We start from the raw sequence: 19,021 nt of genomic DNA on the forward strand, positions 1-19,021 counted from the left end.
ATCCACACATTTAGCTATCTATGATCATAAGACACAGGGTTTCAGAGGGCATTTTAACCCGATAGTTTCTATTGAAAACTGGTAGACTGAGGTCTGAAACTTGAATGATTATAACTAAAGTAAAGAAAGACAAAAGATGTACATCAGGGATATGCAAAATGCAGCACTCCAGCTGTTGTAAAACTACAAGTCCCATCATGCCTCTGGGTGTCATGCTAGTGGCTGTCAGAGTCTTGCTATGCCTCATGGGACTTGTAGTTCTGCAACATCTGGAGGGCCACAGTTTGCATACCCCTGATGTACACTAAGGTGCCCACACATCTTCCAATGATCACAAGGTTTTCTGTTTCAAAGTCAATTGACCTGTGAGTGCATGCCATGGTGCTTTAGATTAGATATGATTGAAACTTTTAAACAAATCCCATGCAGTATCTGGCACAAGTCTTGTTATATCCAATCAAGCTGTAACATGTGGTGTGCTTGAATGATTGTTTTCCATTTGTGTTCATAATGTTATGCACATTTATTATTTACATATTAGAATATAGAATGTAGAATCTACTTACAAAGTAGAATTAAAGGCAAACCTTTTTTGTCATTTTGGATAGACTAAGGGAAGGTTATTATTCCTGTCAGCTTTTTTTTTTTTTTATTCGCCTTCTGTGTCCTATTGGGGACATTTCCTGTCCCAACACCAAAACAGGAAGTGAGAGTAAATTCCTCCAAAAAAGGGAATCCCTCGCTGTCACCAGGGTCCCAGAACAAGTGTCCTTATAGGAAAATGTCCTCTCTATTCTTGTTCTGTGATTTTTTTACTTTCGGTGTTTAGGGTAAATAGGACAAATAATGAGGGTGAATCTCCCTATCGGGAGCACAGACAGCAATAAAAACCCGATAGGTGTTCAAATTACTTTTTATTCTGGTGAAAAGTAAAACATTTTTTTTCCCCTTTAGCTATACTTTAAGAACAAGCAGTAAAAGCACAATGAAACAATCCCTAACTGACCTCTGTAGCCACAGGTATTGTTGAGAAATGCATCTTTAACGTCCACAACAGAAGCCCTGAAACCGTAGCCAATTCCCTATTACTTTCTCTTGCACCAGAAACTTGGCAGCCTGTTAGCCCTCCAATGTAAACACACAGCGGATGTTTCTAAGCTTTTAGAGACTGCCTGAAATCCTAATTTACAGTTGTCAGGGATACCACATGCAGGCATCCAGCAAGGGTGATCAGATCAGTTGGCTGCACCAAGGAATCAGGACCAAGATGGATAAAGATGTAAATAAGTTTATTAAGCAAAATGACACACTCCAATACCAACACCAGTGACCATAAACAAGTAAACAAAATATAAATGATAACAGTACAAAACCCCAATAGAACCTAACAAACTATATACAAAAGGATGGAGCAAACAATAGCAGGACAGGACAGGGACAGGAGACAAGGAAAGCAGGGAGCCAGGTACAGGAAGCAGGGTACAGGGAACAGGATCAGAATACAGCATTCAGGATACAGGTTTCAGGATCAGACAGGGACACGGCTAGCAGAGAAAATACTGAAGCACTGAGCCTCAGTGAAGGGCGGGCTTATATTCCCTCAGCAGTCCTCAGGTGCAGCTTAATTAAAAGAACAGTCCAGCTGCTGGGAGACACCCGCTGGTGGGCCCTGGAACTGCGCCCCTCAGTTCCAGAAACAGTGCCACCAGCAGGTGACCCACGTAATGACACTGATCCTGACAGTTCCCCCCCTTTAAGGAGCGGCCTCCGGATGCTCCATTGTGCTTCTACCCCGAAAATCCAAAAAGGTCTCCCCTCCATGTCTGTGGGTCTTCTAGCACTCTCTAGGCCAAAGGCCTTTAACTTGCCGGAAGGCGTGCCACCAGAGTCCAGCAATTGATCATGCGCCCCACCACCAGGGTCTGGAAGCCGTCTAGGCACCCCACAGGTCAAGTTCCTGAAGAGGCGTAACATTAGGGATACACCTGCCCTCATTGCAACACATGTCCCAACACTGGGACTGAAGGCAAGCTGGACATAAAGCAGGGGAGCGCCAGCGGCATGCAGGATGTCCGGAAGTGGCACACCAGGCTGGGCAACAGACAGTGGCACATCAAACAGGGCGGCAGACCGTGGCTCAGCGGGCACTGGATCAGCAAGCACTGGGTCAGCGGGCACTGGAACAGCAAGCACTGGGTCAGCAGGCACGGTAGTGGTCACCGGAACAGCGGGCACGGGATCAGCTGGCACCGGATTAGTGGGCTGAGTAAGAGACACTGGATCAGCAGGCACCGGAACAGCAGGCACTGGGTCAGCGGGCACTGGAACAGCAAGCACTGGGTCAGCAGACTGGGTAGTGGTCACCAGAACAGCGGGCACGGGATCAGCTGGCACTGGATTAGCGGGCTGAGTAAGAGACACCGGATCTGCGGGCACTGGACCAGCAGGCTCAGTAGGAGGCACCAGATCAGCGGGCACGGGAACAGCAGGCATCAGAACAGCAGGCACTGGATCAGCAGGCTCAGTTGGAGGCACCAGATCAGTGGGCACTGGATCAGCAGGCTTAGTAGGAGGCACCAGATCAGCGGGCACTGGATCAGCAGGCTCAGTAGGAGGCACCCGATCAGTGGGCACTGGATCAGCGGGCACTGGAACAACAGGCATCAGAACAGCGGGCACTGGATCAGCAGGCTCAGTAGAAGGCACCGGATCAGTGGGCACTGGATCAGCAGGCTCAGTAGGAGGCACCGGATCAGTGGGCACTGGATCAGCGGGCACTGGAACAACAGGCATCAGGACAACGGGCACTGGATCAGCAGGCTCAGTAGGAGGCACCGGATCAGTGGGCACTGGATCAGCGGGCACTGGAACAACAGGCATCAGGACAACGGGCACTGGATCAGCAGGCTCAGTAGGAGGCACCGGATCAGTGGGCACTGGATCAAAAGGCTCAGTAGGAGGCACCAGATCAGCGGGCACTGGATCAGCAGGCATCAGAACAGCAGGCTCAGCAGGAGGCACTGGATCAGTGGGCACTGGATCAGCGGGCACTGGATCAGCGGGCATCAGAACAACGGGCACTGGATCAGCAGGCTCAGTAGGAGGCACCGGATCAGTGGGCACTGGAACAACAGGCATCAGAACAGTGGGCACTGGATCAGCAGGCTCAGTAGGAGGCACTGGATCAGTGGGCACTGGATCAGCGGGCATCAGAACAGTGGGCACTGGATCAGCAGGCTCAGTAGGAGGCACCGGATCAGTGGGCACTGGATCAGCGGGCACTGGAACAACAGGCATCAGAACAACGGGCACTGGATCAGCAGGCTCAGTAGGAGGCACCAGATCAGTGGGCACTGGATCAACAGGCTCAGTAGGAGGCACCAGATCAGCGGGCACTGGATCAGCAGGCACTGGATCAGCAGGCTCAGTAGGAGGCACCCGATCAGTGGGCACTGGAACAACAGGCATCAGAACAGCGGGCACTGGATCAGCAGGCTCAGTAGAAGGCACCGGATGAGTGGGCACTGGATCAGCAGGCTCAGTAGGAGGCACTGGATCAGCGGGCACCAGAACAGCAGGCATCAGAACAGCAGGCACTGGATCAGCAGGCTCAGTAGGAGGCACTGGATCAGTGGGCACTGGATCAGCGGGCATCAGAACAACGGGCACTGGATCAGCAGGCTCAGTAGGAGGCACTGGATCAGTGGGCACTGGATCAGCAGGCACTGGAACAACAGGCATCAGAACAGTGGGCACTGGATCAGCAGGCTCAGTAGGAGGCACCAGATCAGTGGGCACTGGATCAGCAGGCATCAGAACAGCAGGCACTGGATCAGCAGGCTCAGTAGGAGGCACTGGATCAGTGGGCACTGGATCAGCAGGCTCAGTAGGAGGCACCAGATCAGTGGGCACTGGATCAGCAGGCTCCGTAGGAGGCACCAGATCAGTGGGCACTGGAACAGCGGGCATCAGAACAGCGGGCACTGGGACAGCAGGCTGAGAAACAGGCACCGGATCAGCAGGCTGGGTAACAGGTATAATTGTATGTGTTGGGAAAAATCTCCTTTTCTTTTTAGGTTTAGATACAGGAATCTTGCTAGTGGTTGCAGGGCTATGAATAGATTGTGAAGTAGATGGAAGTGAAATGGCAGTATTGGGAGATGGTGGAAAAGGAGAGACAGTTACAGAGGAGAATTTCTGAGAGGTTGCTATGGGCAACAGGGTAGTAGAGGAAGTTTTCACAGGGTTAAATGCAGGAAAAGTGCAACTCGTTAAGCCAGGATATGAACAAGCAGTGGAAAGCAAACCATACCTAACTGCAGCTGTGGTTGCTACGGGTAACGGAGAGGAGAAACTTTGAGAAAACTGGTGTCCAGAGGCAGAAGTGGATTGGTGTGAGTTAGCTGATGCTAAATTGGAAAGATCTGACCAGGTTTGCAGTAAGGCCTGAACAAAACTCAATTTACAACCCCCTTGTCTGATTAGAGAATATACAGCAGTCATGCAATCCAACAGGGCCTCTGGAGAATACACTGAATAATGTTCAATAAAATAGGGTTTATCATCTTCCAAGAGCCACACAAGAGATACCACCTGAGAGACACTAAAAGGAGGAGAATAATCATCACCACCCTTAGGGGTATTAGATAAAGCCAATTCTGCACAGAGCTGAATAAGTGGCTGAATCTCTTTGAACAAAACTCTGCCTTGGTCAACAAACGAGTGGGCCAGACGGATGCATTCCAACAACTGCTCACTAGTGTAAGTTTTCAAAATTTGGCGACAATATTCCCTGTCTTCTGTTACAAGCAAAGAAAAATAAAAGACCTCCTCTGACTGCATCTTGCAACAACCAGAAAATTCCTAATTCCCAGGTGCAACCGATCTGATCGTTAGTGGCTTCAGTATTCTGTCAGGGATACCACATGCAGGCATCCAGCAAGAGTGATCAGATCAGTTGGCTGCACCAAGGAATCAGGACCAAGATGGATAAAGATGTAAATAAGTTTATTAAGCAAAATGACACACTCCAATACCAACACCAGTGACCATAAACAAGTAAACAAAATATAAATGATAACAGTACAAAACCCCAATAGAACCTAACAAACTATATACAAAAGGATGGAGCAAACAATAGCAGGACAGGACAGGGACAGGAGACAAGGAAAGCAGGGAGCCAGGTACAGGAAGCAGGGTACAGGGAACAGGATCAGAATACAGCATTCAGGATACAGGTTTCAGGATCAGATAGGGACACGGCTAGCAGAGAAAATACTGAAGCACTGAGCCTCAGTGAAGGGCGGGCTTATATTCCCTCAGCAGTCCTCAGGTGCAGCTTAATTAAAAGAACAGTCCAGCTGCTGGGAGACACCCGCTGGTGGGCCCTGGAACTGCGCCCCTCAGTTCCAGAAACAGTGCCACCAGCAGGTGACCCACGTAATGACACTGATCCTGACAACAGTCTTTGCCCTGATTTTTTTTTAGCCACTTCAATACCAGACCAATTCTGGCACACTGCTCCTACATGTAAAAATCATCAAATTACTCAGAACCCCCAAACATTATATATATATATTTTTGTAGCAGAGACCCTAGAGATTAAAAGTCATTGCAACTTTTTATGTCACACGGTATTTGCGCAACAATTTTTAAAACGTGTTTTTTAAAAAAAAAAAAAAAATATGAATAAAAAAAACTAAATTTAGCCCAATTTAAATAGATACCCAGCATGTCAGGCTTTAAAATTGCGCACACTCGTGGAATGGCGCCAAACTTTGGTATTTGAAAATCTTCATAGGCAACGCTCTAAATTTTTTTACAGGTTACCAGTTTAGAGTTACAGAGGAGGTCTTGGGCTAGAATTGTTGCTCTCGCTCTAACATTGGCGGCGATACCTCACATGTATGGATTGAACGCTGTTTACGTATGTGGCCATGACATACCTATGCGTTTGCTTCTGCGTGCGAGCACGCGGGGACAGGGGGCAATTTTTATTTTTGTTTATTTTATTTTTTTATTTTTACACTTTCCCTTTAATTTTTTTTTATCACTTTTATTTCTATTACAAGGAATGTAAACGACCCTTGTAATAGAAATAAGGGATGACAAGTCCTCTTTATGGAGAGATCTGGGGTCAATAAGACCTCAGATCTCTCCTACAGGCTGAAAAGCCTGAACTAAAAAAAAAAAAAAAAACGATCTCAAGATCACAGCAGTAGTGACAACTGCCAGACCAGGCATTACGTCATAACGTAGCGCCCAGGCCTCCGAGAGTCATAGAGACTGCTGGGGACCATCTGGTCCTCGGTAGCCTCTATGGTGTACTTCCGCCACCAGCGCATTCCTTCTTCGGCTCGCCGATCGCACGGGTGAGCCGGTAGAAGCACCGGAGGGTGGCGGAGGAGGGGAATGTCCCTCCCGCAGCCTGTAATAACGATCAAGCAGCTGAACCAGTATGATTGTTCTTACTATTACTTGCAGGGAATCGCCAGCTAAAAAAAATTATATCTGCATGCAGGCATCATTATCATCATCATATCCCCACTTAAAGTCCAGTACGTCATATGACATCCAGCGGTAAGGAAGTGGATAAGGATCTCTAGTAATGAATTACTTCACAGTACATGCACAGCTAGAGAGTTGGTTTTAAAGTTATTTTTCTTGCCAAGTATAAATAAATAGTTTAACCACTTCATGACCTCCCAATAGCAATTTTACTGTTACAGGGTGGCGCTGTGCGTAGGATCATGTTTATATAAATGATCCTGCACTTTCCCGGGTAGCGGGCATGAATGCACGCTGCCGGCTGCTCGCTCCTTCTGTGATAATGCACAGCGGGAGCCGATCAGTGGGTACCGAGGACTCAATGTCCGCCGATCTTTCATATCTGCCTATGTACACAAAGCAGATTGCCGTTCTATCAGTAGGGAAGGCATGGATCCTGTATCTCTGCAAAGCAAGGACAAGGATCCATGTCTTCCCCTAGTAAAAGGACCTCCCACACAGTGCACAAACACAGGCTAGACAAACAGTTAACCCTTTGATTGCCCCAACTGTTAACCCATTCCCAGCCAGTGTCATTAATACAGTGACAGTGCATATTTTTTAGCACTGATCACTGTAATAGTGTCACTGGTTCCCAAAAAAGTGTCAGTTAGTGTCTGATTTGCCTGCAGAAATATCGCAGTCCTGCTATAAGTCGCTGATCGCCGCCATTACAAGTAATAAAAAAAAAATTCCATAAATACAGGGCTTCTAATCCTTCTTTTTCTATTAAAACCTAAGAAAACTTGTTTTGACTGGACATACACTTTTAAGCAATATCTTCCAGTATTTCAAAAGAATCTGAAAAGAGTAAAATTGTGAAAGTCATTTTGAATAATCAGTGAATAGTGGTTTAGTAGTATATGTTGGTGGGACCAATAGTGTCATTTACTGGTATAGGTGCTCTTTTGACATTGCAGAGGTTGTGATGGCAGTGCACTAGGGTCCAAACCTCTGGGCATACTACTGAAGAATAAAGGGACATTTACAAAAAGCCATATACCTTCTCTGGACCAAACTCAATAAAATACTGCGCCAATTTCAAAGCAGCAACAGCATCCTCTGAGGGACTGTGACCAACCAAATCTTCACTCTGAATGTCGCTCCTGCGAATACAATGAGATTAAAAGTACAGTCTGCATTCTTTACACCACAAACATACTTTTACAGAACATACTATGCACATACTGCACTATACCTTGTCCTACAATTTTAACATGGCCAACATATATTCAAAAAAAGTAAACCTGGCATGAGCAAGGGCTATTTCAACTGAAAAAATAAAGAGTCAAGATCAAAAGGAGAGGTTCTGGGGCTAAAACTACTAAAGGCAAATTGGCTGTTCGCTTTGCAAGAGAATTTTCACTTTGCGAGAGAATCTTCCTTAGCTTTAGTTGATAACTGATGATTATAATTGATGATAAGAAACTCTGACTTCCATTATTCAATTCAATGTGCAAGCAAAAATGTTTTTTTTTTTTATTATCTTTGCATGTGATTGGGTATTCTTTGAAAAGTCACTAAGCTAAGGGAAAATTTGCATTCAAAGTGAACAGCCTATTTGCCTTTAGTAAATCAACCCCTATTTGTCAAAAAATTCAGCAGATCCAAAGGAAGTGTCCGTTTTATTAAAGCGGAGTTCTGGCCTCAGGGGTCAATTTGAGCTAAAAATACCCCCGGGACAGTCAGGGCTAGTACATTCCACAATGGATAGCCTCTGAACTGTCCCGGGTCGCACTTACCTGTAAGAAGAAATACTTACCTTGAAAAGTTCTTCTCCAGCGCTGCCATCTCAGGTGTGGGCAGCTGAAGCCGCAGCGTCCCTCTGCATGTCCTCTTTCGTGACGTCGGAGTCCTACAATGCACTGCACCGGCCCCGCTCGTCACTTACGGTGCAGGCACGGCATGCCCAGAAGCTGTTTAGCAGCGAATGCCGCGCCTGCACCGGAAGTGACGAGCGGGGCCGGTGCAGTGCATTGATTCCTGGGAGCGATGATGTTCAGCTCCCAGGAATCATTGCAAACCGGAAGTGACGGCGCGGGCCGCGGCCGCAAGAGGGAGGAAGTGGAAGGAAGGTGAGTATATTTTCTTCTATAATAAGGTAAGTGACCAACAAAAAAAAAAAAAACAGGCACTATCCATTTCTCTTTCAGGTTTCCCTTAGCAAGCAGATGGCCCAAAATCAATTTTATCAATTTTGTGGCAGGAACTCCGCTTTAATACATACATTGTAATTACCATATCTCGCTTACTACTTTTGTAAAAAGTTGTGTTTTCAATTCAGAAAAGATCTAATTAACCCCCTTTTATCTATGGGAGGGTGACAGGGGCTAAGCTTAGCAACAGGGAGCTAATTTGGCGGGCTTGGAGTGTGAGGAAACCTTGTAGCCGGGGGGAGACAGGGTGCTTAGCATGCGGTTGGTTAGAATAAGCCCCTATCCAATTAGGCCTCCCCTGTAGACAGGAAGATTAGGTGCGGTACCTGTTTTTTTCCTGTATCCTTTCCGCCTTCAGAGCTCGCCTCAGCGCTATTTAAGGGGGCTCACAGCTGACAGAATCTTCAGACCACCTCATCAACTCAAACCCTACTGTTCCCCTCCCTCCCCTTTTGTTTGTCGCGGCCAGTATATTATTTGTAGGGTCACCATTGCTTATTGCAAAGGAGGACGATATTTTCCTTGAATTTGTGTCACAATATGTTTTGGTTTAAGTTTGGATAATTGATTTATTTATTAATTATTTGTTTTAACCTGGGCCGTAGTGGCCGGGTTTATTTGACTGTTTTGAACTGTTTTCAAGTTTTAAGTGTTTGTTAAATAATAATTGGCCGCGTCCTTTTTAAATTCAACAGTTAAGTGTGCAGTGTCATCATTTTTAGACTAAGTTTAGAGTATAAGAAATCCTGTCTACTATCCCATTGTATTTATCGGCTCATTTTATCACATGTATAATATAGATTGTTTTGGCGTTAAATATTGAAAAGTCAACTCCAAAGACAAACCCATAAGTTTTCATGTGCTAAAAATCCTCTACCTTTTGGTTAGAGTTAATTGTGAGGTTCCACAAGGTGTCCAATTAGGAAATTAGAAAAGGAGTAATTTAAATTACCTTTCATGTGATAAAATACCAGATCAGGAGAAAGACATTCAGAGGAAAATTATTTGGTATGGAAAAAAAACAAATCCATGCATTTGAAATATATTGGAGTGTGAGCTGAATGTTTTGATGAGAATATCATGTGATGACATGAGAAAAACAATCAAGTACTAAAGTGACATTCATTACATTAAGTAATAACAATTAATCACTGACACCCAATGTTATATTAGTACTGTTGTAATACAGTATGCTTTCTTTGAAATATGTGCATATCCTCAGTCTATCCCTGTAGCTGCAGCTGCTTTTTTTGGCTCTTTATAACAGACAACAGGGGACATTATTACATCACCTTTTTGCTGATGGCAAAAGTAAAAGAACACATCCCTGGGCACCCTTTAAGACATGTATATTCCAGATAGGGAGCTGGACACTGCATGGTGTAGACTTTGCTATCAGATGATTGATTACATTCTCAGACCTGCTTCTTGAACAATAATTGAGCAACTTTATCAGCACAGATAAAGTCTGCACCATCCAGCAACCACCAGGGAGGAAAAAGCTTGTCTAAAGGGATGCCAAGGATGTGTTATTTCACTCAAGCTCATCCCTGATCATTACACTTTCTTCTCTCAGTGCATCTGAATGTGTGACTACAAAGGGGGATATTGAAAGAGCAGAAATTATGGTAGACACAAGTATTAGGGAAACAGATGCAGACAGGGATCTCTAGAATGACTCCAAGGTATTTATGGGTATTAATTGTCTACAGAATTTTAAAGAAATAAGATGAAAAATTTAGGGGATTTACATTTTAGGGAGATATGCAATGTTTTGCTTTTTTATTTAGGTTAAGCTTTACTACCTAATTCTCCCAAAGACAGCTTAAAGAGGTTGTAAACCCACATTTTTTTTTTCACCCTGCAAGAGAAACGCATAATGAGCTAGTATGCATGAAATACTTACCTTAGAACGAGCCCCCGCCGTGCCGCCCGCTTACCTCTATGACGGGCGACATGTCCAGTCGCCCGTCTTCCAGGATCGCGGCATCCGGCCATCTGATTGGCCGGAGCCGCGGTGACGTCACTCCCGCGCACGCGCGCGGGAGCCGATGGTCACGGCACGGGACTCTGAAGGAACGGCACGAGCAGCCGTTCCTTCAGAGCGCATGCGCCAGTGATGTCACTGGCTACATATAAGGTAAATATCTCCTAAACGGTACATGTTTAGTAGATATTTACAGTACCTATAGGTAAGCCTTATCATAGGCTTACCTATAGGTACAAGTTACTCTTTAAGCCACAGGAGCTAGCTAGGTGCTATTTAAAGTGAAATAAAGAACACATTGATTCTTATTACATTCAAAGCTAAATTAGAAAGCACAACAAAGAGAAATGTCTAATAAATCTAGATACAGGTACATACTGTAATACTGCCTGGGCCAGGAACTTTAATCTAAACTTCTTTCCAAACTCTCGAGCAAAAAGTAGTGATGTGTCGATGATATTTGGATGTATCATCTGTAAAAACACAATGATCATTACAAATGGTAGATTACACAAGATCTTCATATATTAGCTACCTTCAATTACTACTTACCTGCAAAGCTCTGAGGTCATTGTTTAAGGAGTGACCCACCATAACAGCATCTCTGGGTAGAATCTCTTTCAGTTTTTTCTGGACATCCTTTAACTTTGTTTTTACTGGAAGAAGCATCTTTTTTGTTATCCCAGAGAACCTGTATGACACAAACATCTGGTTTCTTTTGCTGCATACAGTCATATGAAAAAGTGCTCTCCCCTGGTTACCATTACAGAAACAAATAAAGAATCATAACAAGCAGGTAGATAGTTATATATTTAATTTGGTTCATCCAGTTCAAATAGAAAACCTCTATATATACAATATCCAAAACCCACAGTTGATTCAGAGGAAAGCAAAAAAAACAAAACAAAAAAACAAAACAAAAAGGAAATGATCCATTTTGCTCCAGCGGGAGATAAAAATTCCTTCCTGGTCCCCCAAGAGGCAACTGGATATTCCCTGGATCAACCTATAAATATTGGTATCCAGCTATATTATGTACATTTAGGAAAGAATCCAGGCATTTCTTATCAACACTGTTGCACTGCATCAATGTGTTTAGAAGGTATTACTGTGATTAGGACACATATTATATATCACATATTTATTACTGATAACCTTATCACTTTTTAGTGATGAAAATTAGTTTTTTTAATGTTTTCATGGAATGAGGTTTATCAGTATGGCCAGCCGGGTACAACCACTCCCACTACCAGTATACTTCAGGCTTGTAACAAAGCAGTACTAAAAGCATGATTATGAATACAATGGGGTGGGACCTGTGTCCCTCGATGGATCACAAGAAATAGGATCTTGCTAAAACAACAAAAAAATCCCATTTTCTTTTCTTATCCACCGAGGGACACAGGAAGCCTTTCATCTTTGGGACATCCAAAAGCAGTCCAACTAAACGCCAAGAAGTCAAAGAAAACAACAAGCAACTGGGAACTGCCTGCTGCTTAAAAAGTTTCTTGAAGGACCTTACACTCAAAGCTGGATAAGATGAGGTAACAATGTCCACCTGTCAGAGAATGTGGGAACATAAGCTCAGGTGGCAAATCTCAAAAACAGTTGCTGGATTTCAAAAAACCCCGGAAGCAATCACAGATCCAGAGTATGCCTTGACAGGAAAGGGTGGAACCCAATCCTTGAGTCCATAAGAATCCACCAAGACCCATGTCACTCTGTCACTGAAACAGAAAATAATAGTCAAAAACCTGGCCAAGAAATTAATTTGTACGATGGAGAAACTTCTGAGGTGGAAGCCCTGAGGTTCACTGTCACGGGGTAATGTGGCAGAGCCTGACGTAAGAGGAGTGGCTTAACGGGTAACTGGCATGCCACAGGTTCACCAGAGGCGCGGAGTCTAAGTGTTAGCCGGTTTTCACCAGGGCCCCAGATGGTGGGGATGGACTTGGCTGCTTGCTAACACCAGGTCGCGGTCCCCCGGATTCCCTGGTGGAGCCAGAATAAGGTCCAGGACCAATAGCCGGTAGCGGATAAACAGATCAGGATCAGGCAGGAGAATAGTCAGGACAAGCCAAGGTCAAGGCGGGCAGCAGGTAATCAGAATCCAAAGACAAGCCGGGTCAGGTAAACAGGAACAGCAGAATATAAACAGGCACAGGATACAGGAGAGCTGATGATAACACAGCAAGTACCTGGAGTGACTGCTGTGTTTAAATAGGCTGTTTTGGCGCCAATTTAGTAGCCTCGAACTATTCTAAGGTAGCCTTGAACTTATTCCAAGGTAGCCTCTGACTATTCCAAGGTAGCCTCTGACTATTGCAAGGTAGCCTCGAACTATTGCAAGGCAGCCTCGAACTACTGCAAGGTAGCCTCGAACTACTGCAAGGTAGCCTCGAACTACTGCAAGGTAGCCTCGAGCTATTGTAAGGTAGCCTCTAGCTATTCAAGATGCCTCTTTGTACGCGCATGCACATAGGCATTCGCCGGTTAGCGGCGCCAGTGCGCCTGCGCAGGGTATTGATTCCCTGACACTCACACTACATGTAGGCCTTCCAAGTGCGATGATGAACCTTGAAAATTTTTTAGAGACTTTCTAGTTTTGAGCATCATAGGGATTGCAGACTCAGAGATGCCCCTGCCTCCTGGGCTGTAACATGCTGTTAAAGTCAGCAACCATAAAACAGGATGGCAATGAGGATCACCAGAAAGCCTTCAGTCTCTATCCTGTGAAGTAGACAAGGAAGAGGTTTCTTGTGACTAGATGGTGGTAAGGCAACATAATAGGTCGGGGTAAGAGGTAAGGCTTTAGGTACTCACAAGACAGCTGGTAGGAGGTAAGGGTCGGGTGACCAGAAGTCCCTCCAGGCAGGCAGCAGGAATAGATCAAAGTTCCATGAGGCTCTTCGCAAACAGGTGCAGCAAGGGGGAGAGGCTTCCTCAATGCTACATGGCAGGAAATAGAGGGTAGAGCTTGTGCATGACATACCAGCCAATGGATGACATCAACACTAAGCCCTACAGCAATAACCTCTTCTGCCGCAAAGCCTGTCATAACGGGGAATAAAGGAGATCTAATAAGTAATTCTCTTCAGAGACTGGGCAAACTCCAGCAGTGATGTAGAGATGAGTCCTGATTTAAGAAAAAACAGGATTCTAGAAAAAAATAAGTTAGTCTTTTATGTGGTAGAGCTGAAATAACGGAGGCACCCTAGTAGCGGTAGAGGGTATCCTAGAGTGGCCTATATATATATTTTTTTTTGCCAGTGTCCAAACCATAGTATAACCCAAAGACTTTCTGTGTTCCTCAATAGGCAAGACACAAAAGTATATATTTTACAACAATTATTAAAAAAAGCACCTATAATATTCATCAAGCTGATTTGGGATCCAGACAGGTGGCAGCAAAGCAAAATACAACTGCAACACTAGTGGGAACTTCTGCAACAGTGACGGGAAATCTTTCTGAACAATATGATTTTCATTGTAAAATAAGTGCTATGAGTGTTCTTCTATTATATCTGAAAATAGTGGCTATTTTGAGGTGTCAAAATTTGTCCAGCACAACGACATCATGATTTTATTTCTTATCTCAAATTTTTATATTTTATATTCTTGGAATTCAGGAAACCCAATACAATAAACTGCATAAATAATAATAAAAAACGGAAAAATGGAGGTGTTCAAAAACTTTTGACCAGTAGTGTATATACAATGAAGAAAATAATTATTTGATCCCCTGCAGATTTTGTAAGTTTGCCCCTTTACAAAGAAATGAAGGACCTATAATTGTTATCATAGCTGTATTTTCAATGACAGAGACAGAATATCAACCAAAAATCCAGAAAAAAACATGATACAAATGTTATAAATTGAGTTGCGGTTAAGTGAGTAAAATAAGTATTTGATCCCCTCCCAACCAACAAAAATTCTGGCTTCCACAGACTGGCTACATGTGGTACACAGATTAGTCCTTTCAATTTAAGAAGGTGCTTCCAATGGCCACTCGTTATGTGTATAAAAGACACCTGTCCACAGAATCTCTTTCTTCCATTCAAACCTCGCCATCATAGGCAAGAACAAGGGGCTGTCAAAGGACATTAGGCACAAGACTGTAGACCTGCACAAGGCTGAAATGGGCTACAAGATCATCAGCAAGAAGCTTGGTGAGAACTGTTGGAGCGAATATTCGCAAATGGAAGAAATAAAAAATAACCAATCGCCCTGGGTCAGGAGCTACATGCAAGATTTTGCCTCATGGGATAAGGATCACAGTCACCAAACAAACCATTGGTAACACAATATGCCGCCATAGATTGAAATCCTGCAGCACCCGAAAGGTCTCCCTCCTCAAAAAGGCCTATCTGAAGTTTGCCAATGAACATCTAAATGATTCAGAGAAGGATTGGGAGAAAGTGCTGTGGTCAGATGAGATCAAAATTAAGCTTTTTGGCATTTGCTCAACTCGCCGTGTTTGAAAGAAGAAAAATTCTGACTATGACCCTAAGAACACCATCCATAAAATCAAGCACGGAGATGGAAACATTATGTTTTGGGGCTGTTTCTCTACTAAAGGTACAGGCCAACTTTGCTGCATTGAGGGGCCAATGAACAGGGCCATGTATTGTAAAATCCTGGATCAGAACCTTCTTCCCTCAGCCAGAAAACTGAAGATGGGTCGTGGATGGGTCTTCTAGCATGACAATGACCCAAAACATACCGCCAAGGCAATCGAGTGGATTGCCAGTCTACAGACATTATTCCTACAGAAAATGTATTGAGGGAGCTGAAAGTTCGAGTTACCAAGTGACAGCCAAGAAATCTTAAGGATTTAGAGAAGATCTGTAAAGAACAGTGGACCAAAATCCCTCCTGCGATGTGTGCAAACCTGGTAACCAACTACAAGAATCGTCTTACCTCTGTGCTTGCCAACAAGGGTTTCTCCATCAAGTACTAAGACATGTTTTGCTTGGGGATCAAATACTTATTTTACTCACTGAACTGCAACTCAATTTATATCATTTGTTTTTCTGGATTTTTGGTTGATATTCTGTCTCTATCATTTAAAATACACCTATGATAAAAATTATAGACCCTTAATTTCATTGTAAGTGGGCAAACTTGCAAAATCTGCAGGGGATCAAATAATTATTTTCCCCACTGTTTACAGTTCCTATCCAAAATATTCATCTGCATTGGTTTTTACCACTTGCCGGCCGGGCCATAGCTTATTCTGGGAGGGCATACAATGACGTCTTCCCAGAATCGCACTTCCCGTGCTCCCCCTGGGGCGCAAACACGGAAATGTCCGTGCTCGCCAGGTCAGAGGGACCCACGACGTAGCGATCAGTTGTCAACAAACCGGCACATGTCCGGTTCAGTTCTCTCCTCGCACGCTGTGCACAGCGATCGGTACAGCATGCGAGGAGAGGAGGGAGGCTGCAGCACCGCTATCCCCTGCCTGATCTGTGTCTCGATTTCTCTGGAAGTCCCCTGACAGACAAATCTCCATATCTTCTTAGACCATTGAGTTATGCTCCTCCCATCAGGAATAGGACACTAGGCAGGAAAAAGCTTTACCACGCCTATGGGACTGTCCCTGCAGGTATAACCCCACACACACAGCTACCGCTTCCAGTTTCGTTGCAAGCAGTGTTTAGAAGACAAAAACCCCATTTCACTCATAAGTAGAGGGGCGGGTGCTGCGTCTGTCAATGGACTTCAGAGAAAAGGATTTTACAGTAAGTATAAAAATCTAGTTTTCTCTATGGTCCATTAACAGACGCAGCTCCAGATCTTCTTGGACCACTGGGACGTCCCACAGCAGTATATGCATGAGGGGTGGGAAAAAACAATGCCAAAAAAGAACGTGCTTCCCCAAAAGGTTAAACTTAGCCAACCAGGTAACATGGAGCTCAACCAGGAACAACTGGAGCTCACCCAAAAAAAACATACACCGTCAAAGAGAACAAAAGATCTCTTTTAGACAGCAACCTGCAAAACCTTGCGGCCAAAAGAGGCATCTGAAGATGCTAACACATCTACTTTGTAGAATTTCGTAAACGTGTGCACAGACGACCAAGTTGCCGCCTTGCAAACTTGCATCACTGATGCCTGATGGCGAAAAGCCCAAGAGGCACTCAACGCTCTAGTACAATGCGCCTTTACAGGGAAAGGAGGAACCTGACCCTTCAGCAAATAAGCCTGAACTACTGTCTGCCTGAGCCATGTGGATATGGTCGCAGCAGACGCAGCCAATCCTTTACGAGGTCCCTCGGTAAGGACAAATAGAGCATGTGATTTTCTGAAAGACTCAGTAGCTGACAGATAAACCCTGATTGCCCGAACCACATCCAAAGAGTGCAAGGCAATTTTCTTGGGATGCTTAGGCTTGGGACAGAGGGAAGGCAGCACAATGTCTTCATTCAAATGAATGAAACCACCTTAGGAAGAAAAGACTGATTAGGTCGGAGTACCACCAAAGTTTGAGCAGGGAACTAGGTCCTACTGCTAAACTAGGCAGAAACAAACTGGAAGCTGTAGCTGAGTGTGTGGGGCTTCCTGCAGGGACAGCCCCAAAGGCGCGGTAAAGCTTTTTCCCGACTATTCCCAATAGGAGGAGAATAACCCAATGGTCTAAGAAGATATGAAGCTGCGTCTGTCAATGTACGATAGAGGAAAATGCGTTTTCATTTTCTTTCCACATTTTCCAAAAACTTGTGGAAAAAAAATGACATGTTCAAAAGACGCATTATGTCTCCTAGATTATGTGTTGGGGTGTTTGGTTTCCAAAATGGGGTCATTTTTGTGAGCATTTTCATTGTCCTGGTGCTCCAAGGCCTTCAAAAGTGTGATAGGTTGTGAAGAAATTATATGTGTAATTTCTGCTCCTAGAACACCTGGAGGTGCTACTGGGATGTTGGACCTCTGTATGTGGCCAGGCTGTGTAAAAGTCTCACACATGTGGTATCACCATACTCAGTAGCAGTATACAGTGTGTGAGAAATACCTTAGTAATATGACAATTAAAAAAAAAAAAAAAATCTTCATTTTGCAAAGAATTGTGGGAAACAATTAGAACTTCAAAAGACTGACCATGCCTCTTACTAAATACCTTGGAATGTCTACTTTCCAAAAAGGGGTAATTTGTACTTTCCTGGCTTGTTAGGGTCTCAAGAAATGAGATAGGCCGGCAGTACATCAGGTGTGATCAATTTTCAATGATTGGCACCATAGCTTGTAGACTCTATAACCTTCACAAAGAGCAAGTATTATACACTTATTTGGGTTATTTTTACCAAAGATATGTAGCAGTATAACTTTCGGCCAAAATGTATGAAGAAAAATTACAAAATTAGCAAAAGCTTAAAAACTAAACAAAGAAAAATTAATTTTTTTACCAAATTCCTGGTCTTTTTTCATTTATAGCCCAAAAAATAAAAAACCCAATGATGATTAAATACCACCAAAAGAAAGCTCTATTTGTGTGAAAAAAAGGATGAAAATTTCATACGGGTACAGTATTGCATGACTAAGTAATTGTCATTCAAAATGTGAGAGCACTGAAAGCTGAAAATGGGTCTGGTTAGCAAGGGGGTTTAAGTGCCCAGTGGGTAAGTGGTTAATGTTTTATTGAATCCCAGTGCATTTAATTTTGTTTTTTTGACACAGATTACCATGACAAAACAAAATCTGATCTCAACAAGATAATTTAAATTATTATAATGAAAAAATACAAACTAAGGGACTGCATAAGTATCCATCCCCTTTATGTTGGTATTTTAAACATCTTATTTAGTATACAGCAATGTTTACATATATATTTTGAATATTACTATATATTATTATTATAAAATATTAAAATAATATTACTATAGATATTATTTTAGCTACTTGTTGCAATATAAGTACAGAGATCATCTGACAGACAAAAATACCTGGTTAGGTAATTTATAATGGGATTGTCAGGCACTACCAGTTCGTCCATAACACAGTAACCACTGGCATCCACTAAGGAGACTCTGGTCAGCTCCCTCCCTCGAGTGGTCAAACACTGCAAATAGAGTTGGTCATGTGTCAGTACTAGAAAAATAGCTCCTAAAGTTACTAAACCAAGAACTAAAAGTTAAAGCTGAGTTCACTAAGAGGAGGCAGGGCGGAGGCGGAGCGCGGACTTAAAGCAATACATCCCGTAGAGCTCACTGAGAGGAGGCAGGGCGGAGCGCGGACTCAAAGCAATACATCACTGAGTACAGCTGCTGCCGGTGTAATAATGCGAGATTTCGTCACTAGGCTGATTTGCAAGGTATGCTGGGATACATGACCCCGC

At 43.9% G+C, this 19,021-nt stretch overlaps 1 protein-coding gene across 1 annotated transcript in view; it reads right to left on the reverse strand.

Annotated features, from left to right (window-relative positions):
• REXO5 (RNA exonuclease 5) overlaps nucleotides 1-19,021 on the reverse strand; it is a 93,853-nt gene that overhangs the window by 45,125 nt on the left and 29,707 nt on the right. Inside the window, exons 8-11 of the mRNA XM_082262313.1 lie at nucleotides 18,630-18,745; nucleotides 11,242-11,380; nucleotides 11,068-11,162; nucleotides 7,550-7,652 (exon numbers count right to left, since the gene is read on the reverse strand). Of these exons, the coding sequence (XP_082118439.1) occupies nucleotides 7,550-7,652; nucleotides 11,068-11,162; nucleotides 11,242-11,380; nucleotides 18,630-18,745 (453 nt within the window). The remainder of the gene's footprint in view (nucleotides 1-7,549; nucleotides 7,653-11,067; nucleotides 11,163-11,241; nucleotides 11,381-18,629; nucleotides 18,746-19,021) is intronic.

Source organism: Pelophylax lessonae, assembly GCF_965119305.1.
Source record: "Pelophylax lessonae genome assembly, chromosome: 6".
Classification (NCBI taxonomy): domain Eukaryota; kingdom Metazoa; phylum Chordata; class Amphibia; order Anura; family Ranidae; genus Pelophylax; species Pelophylax lessonae.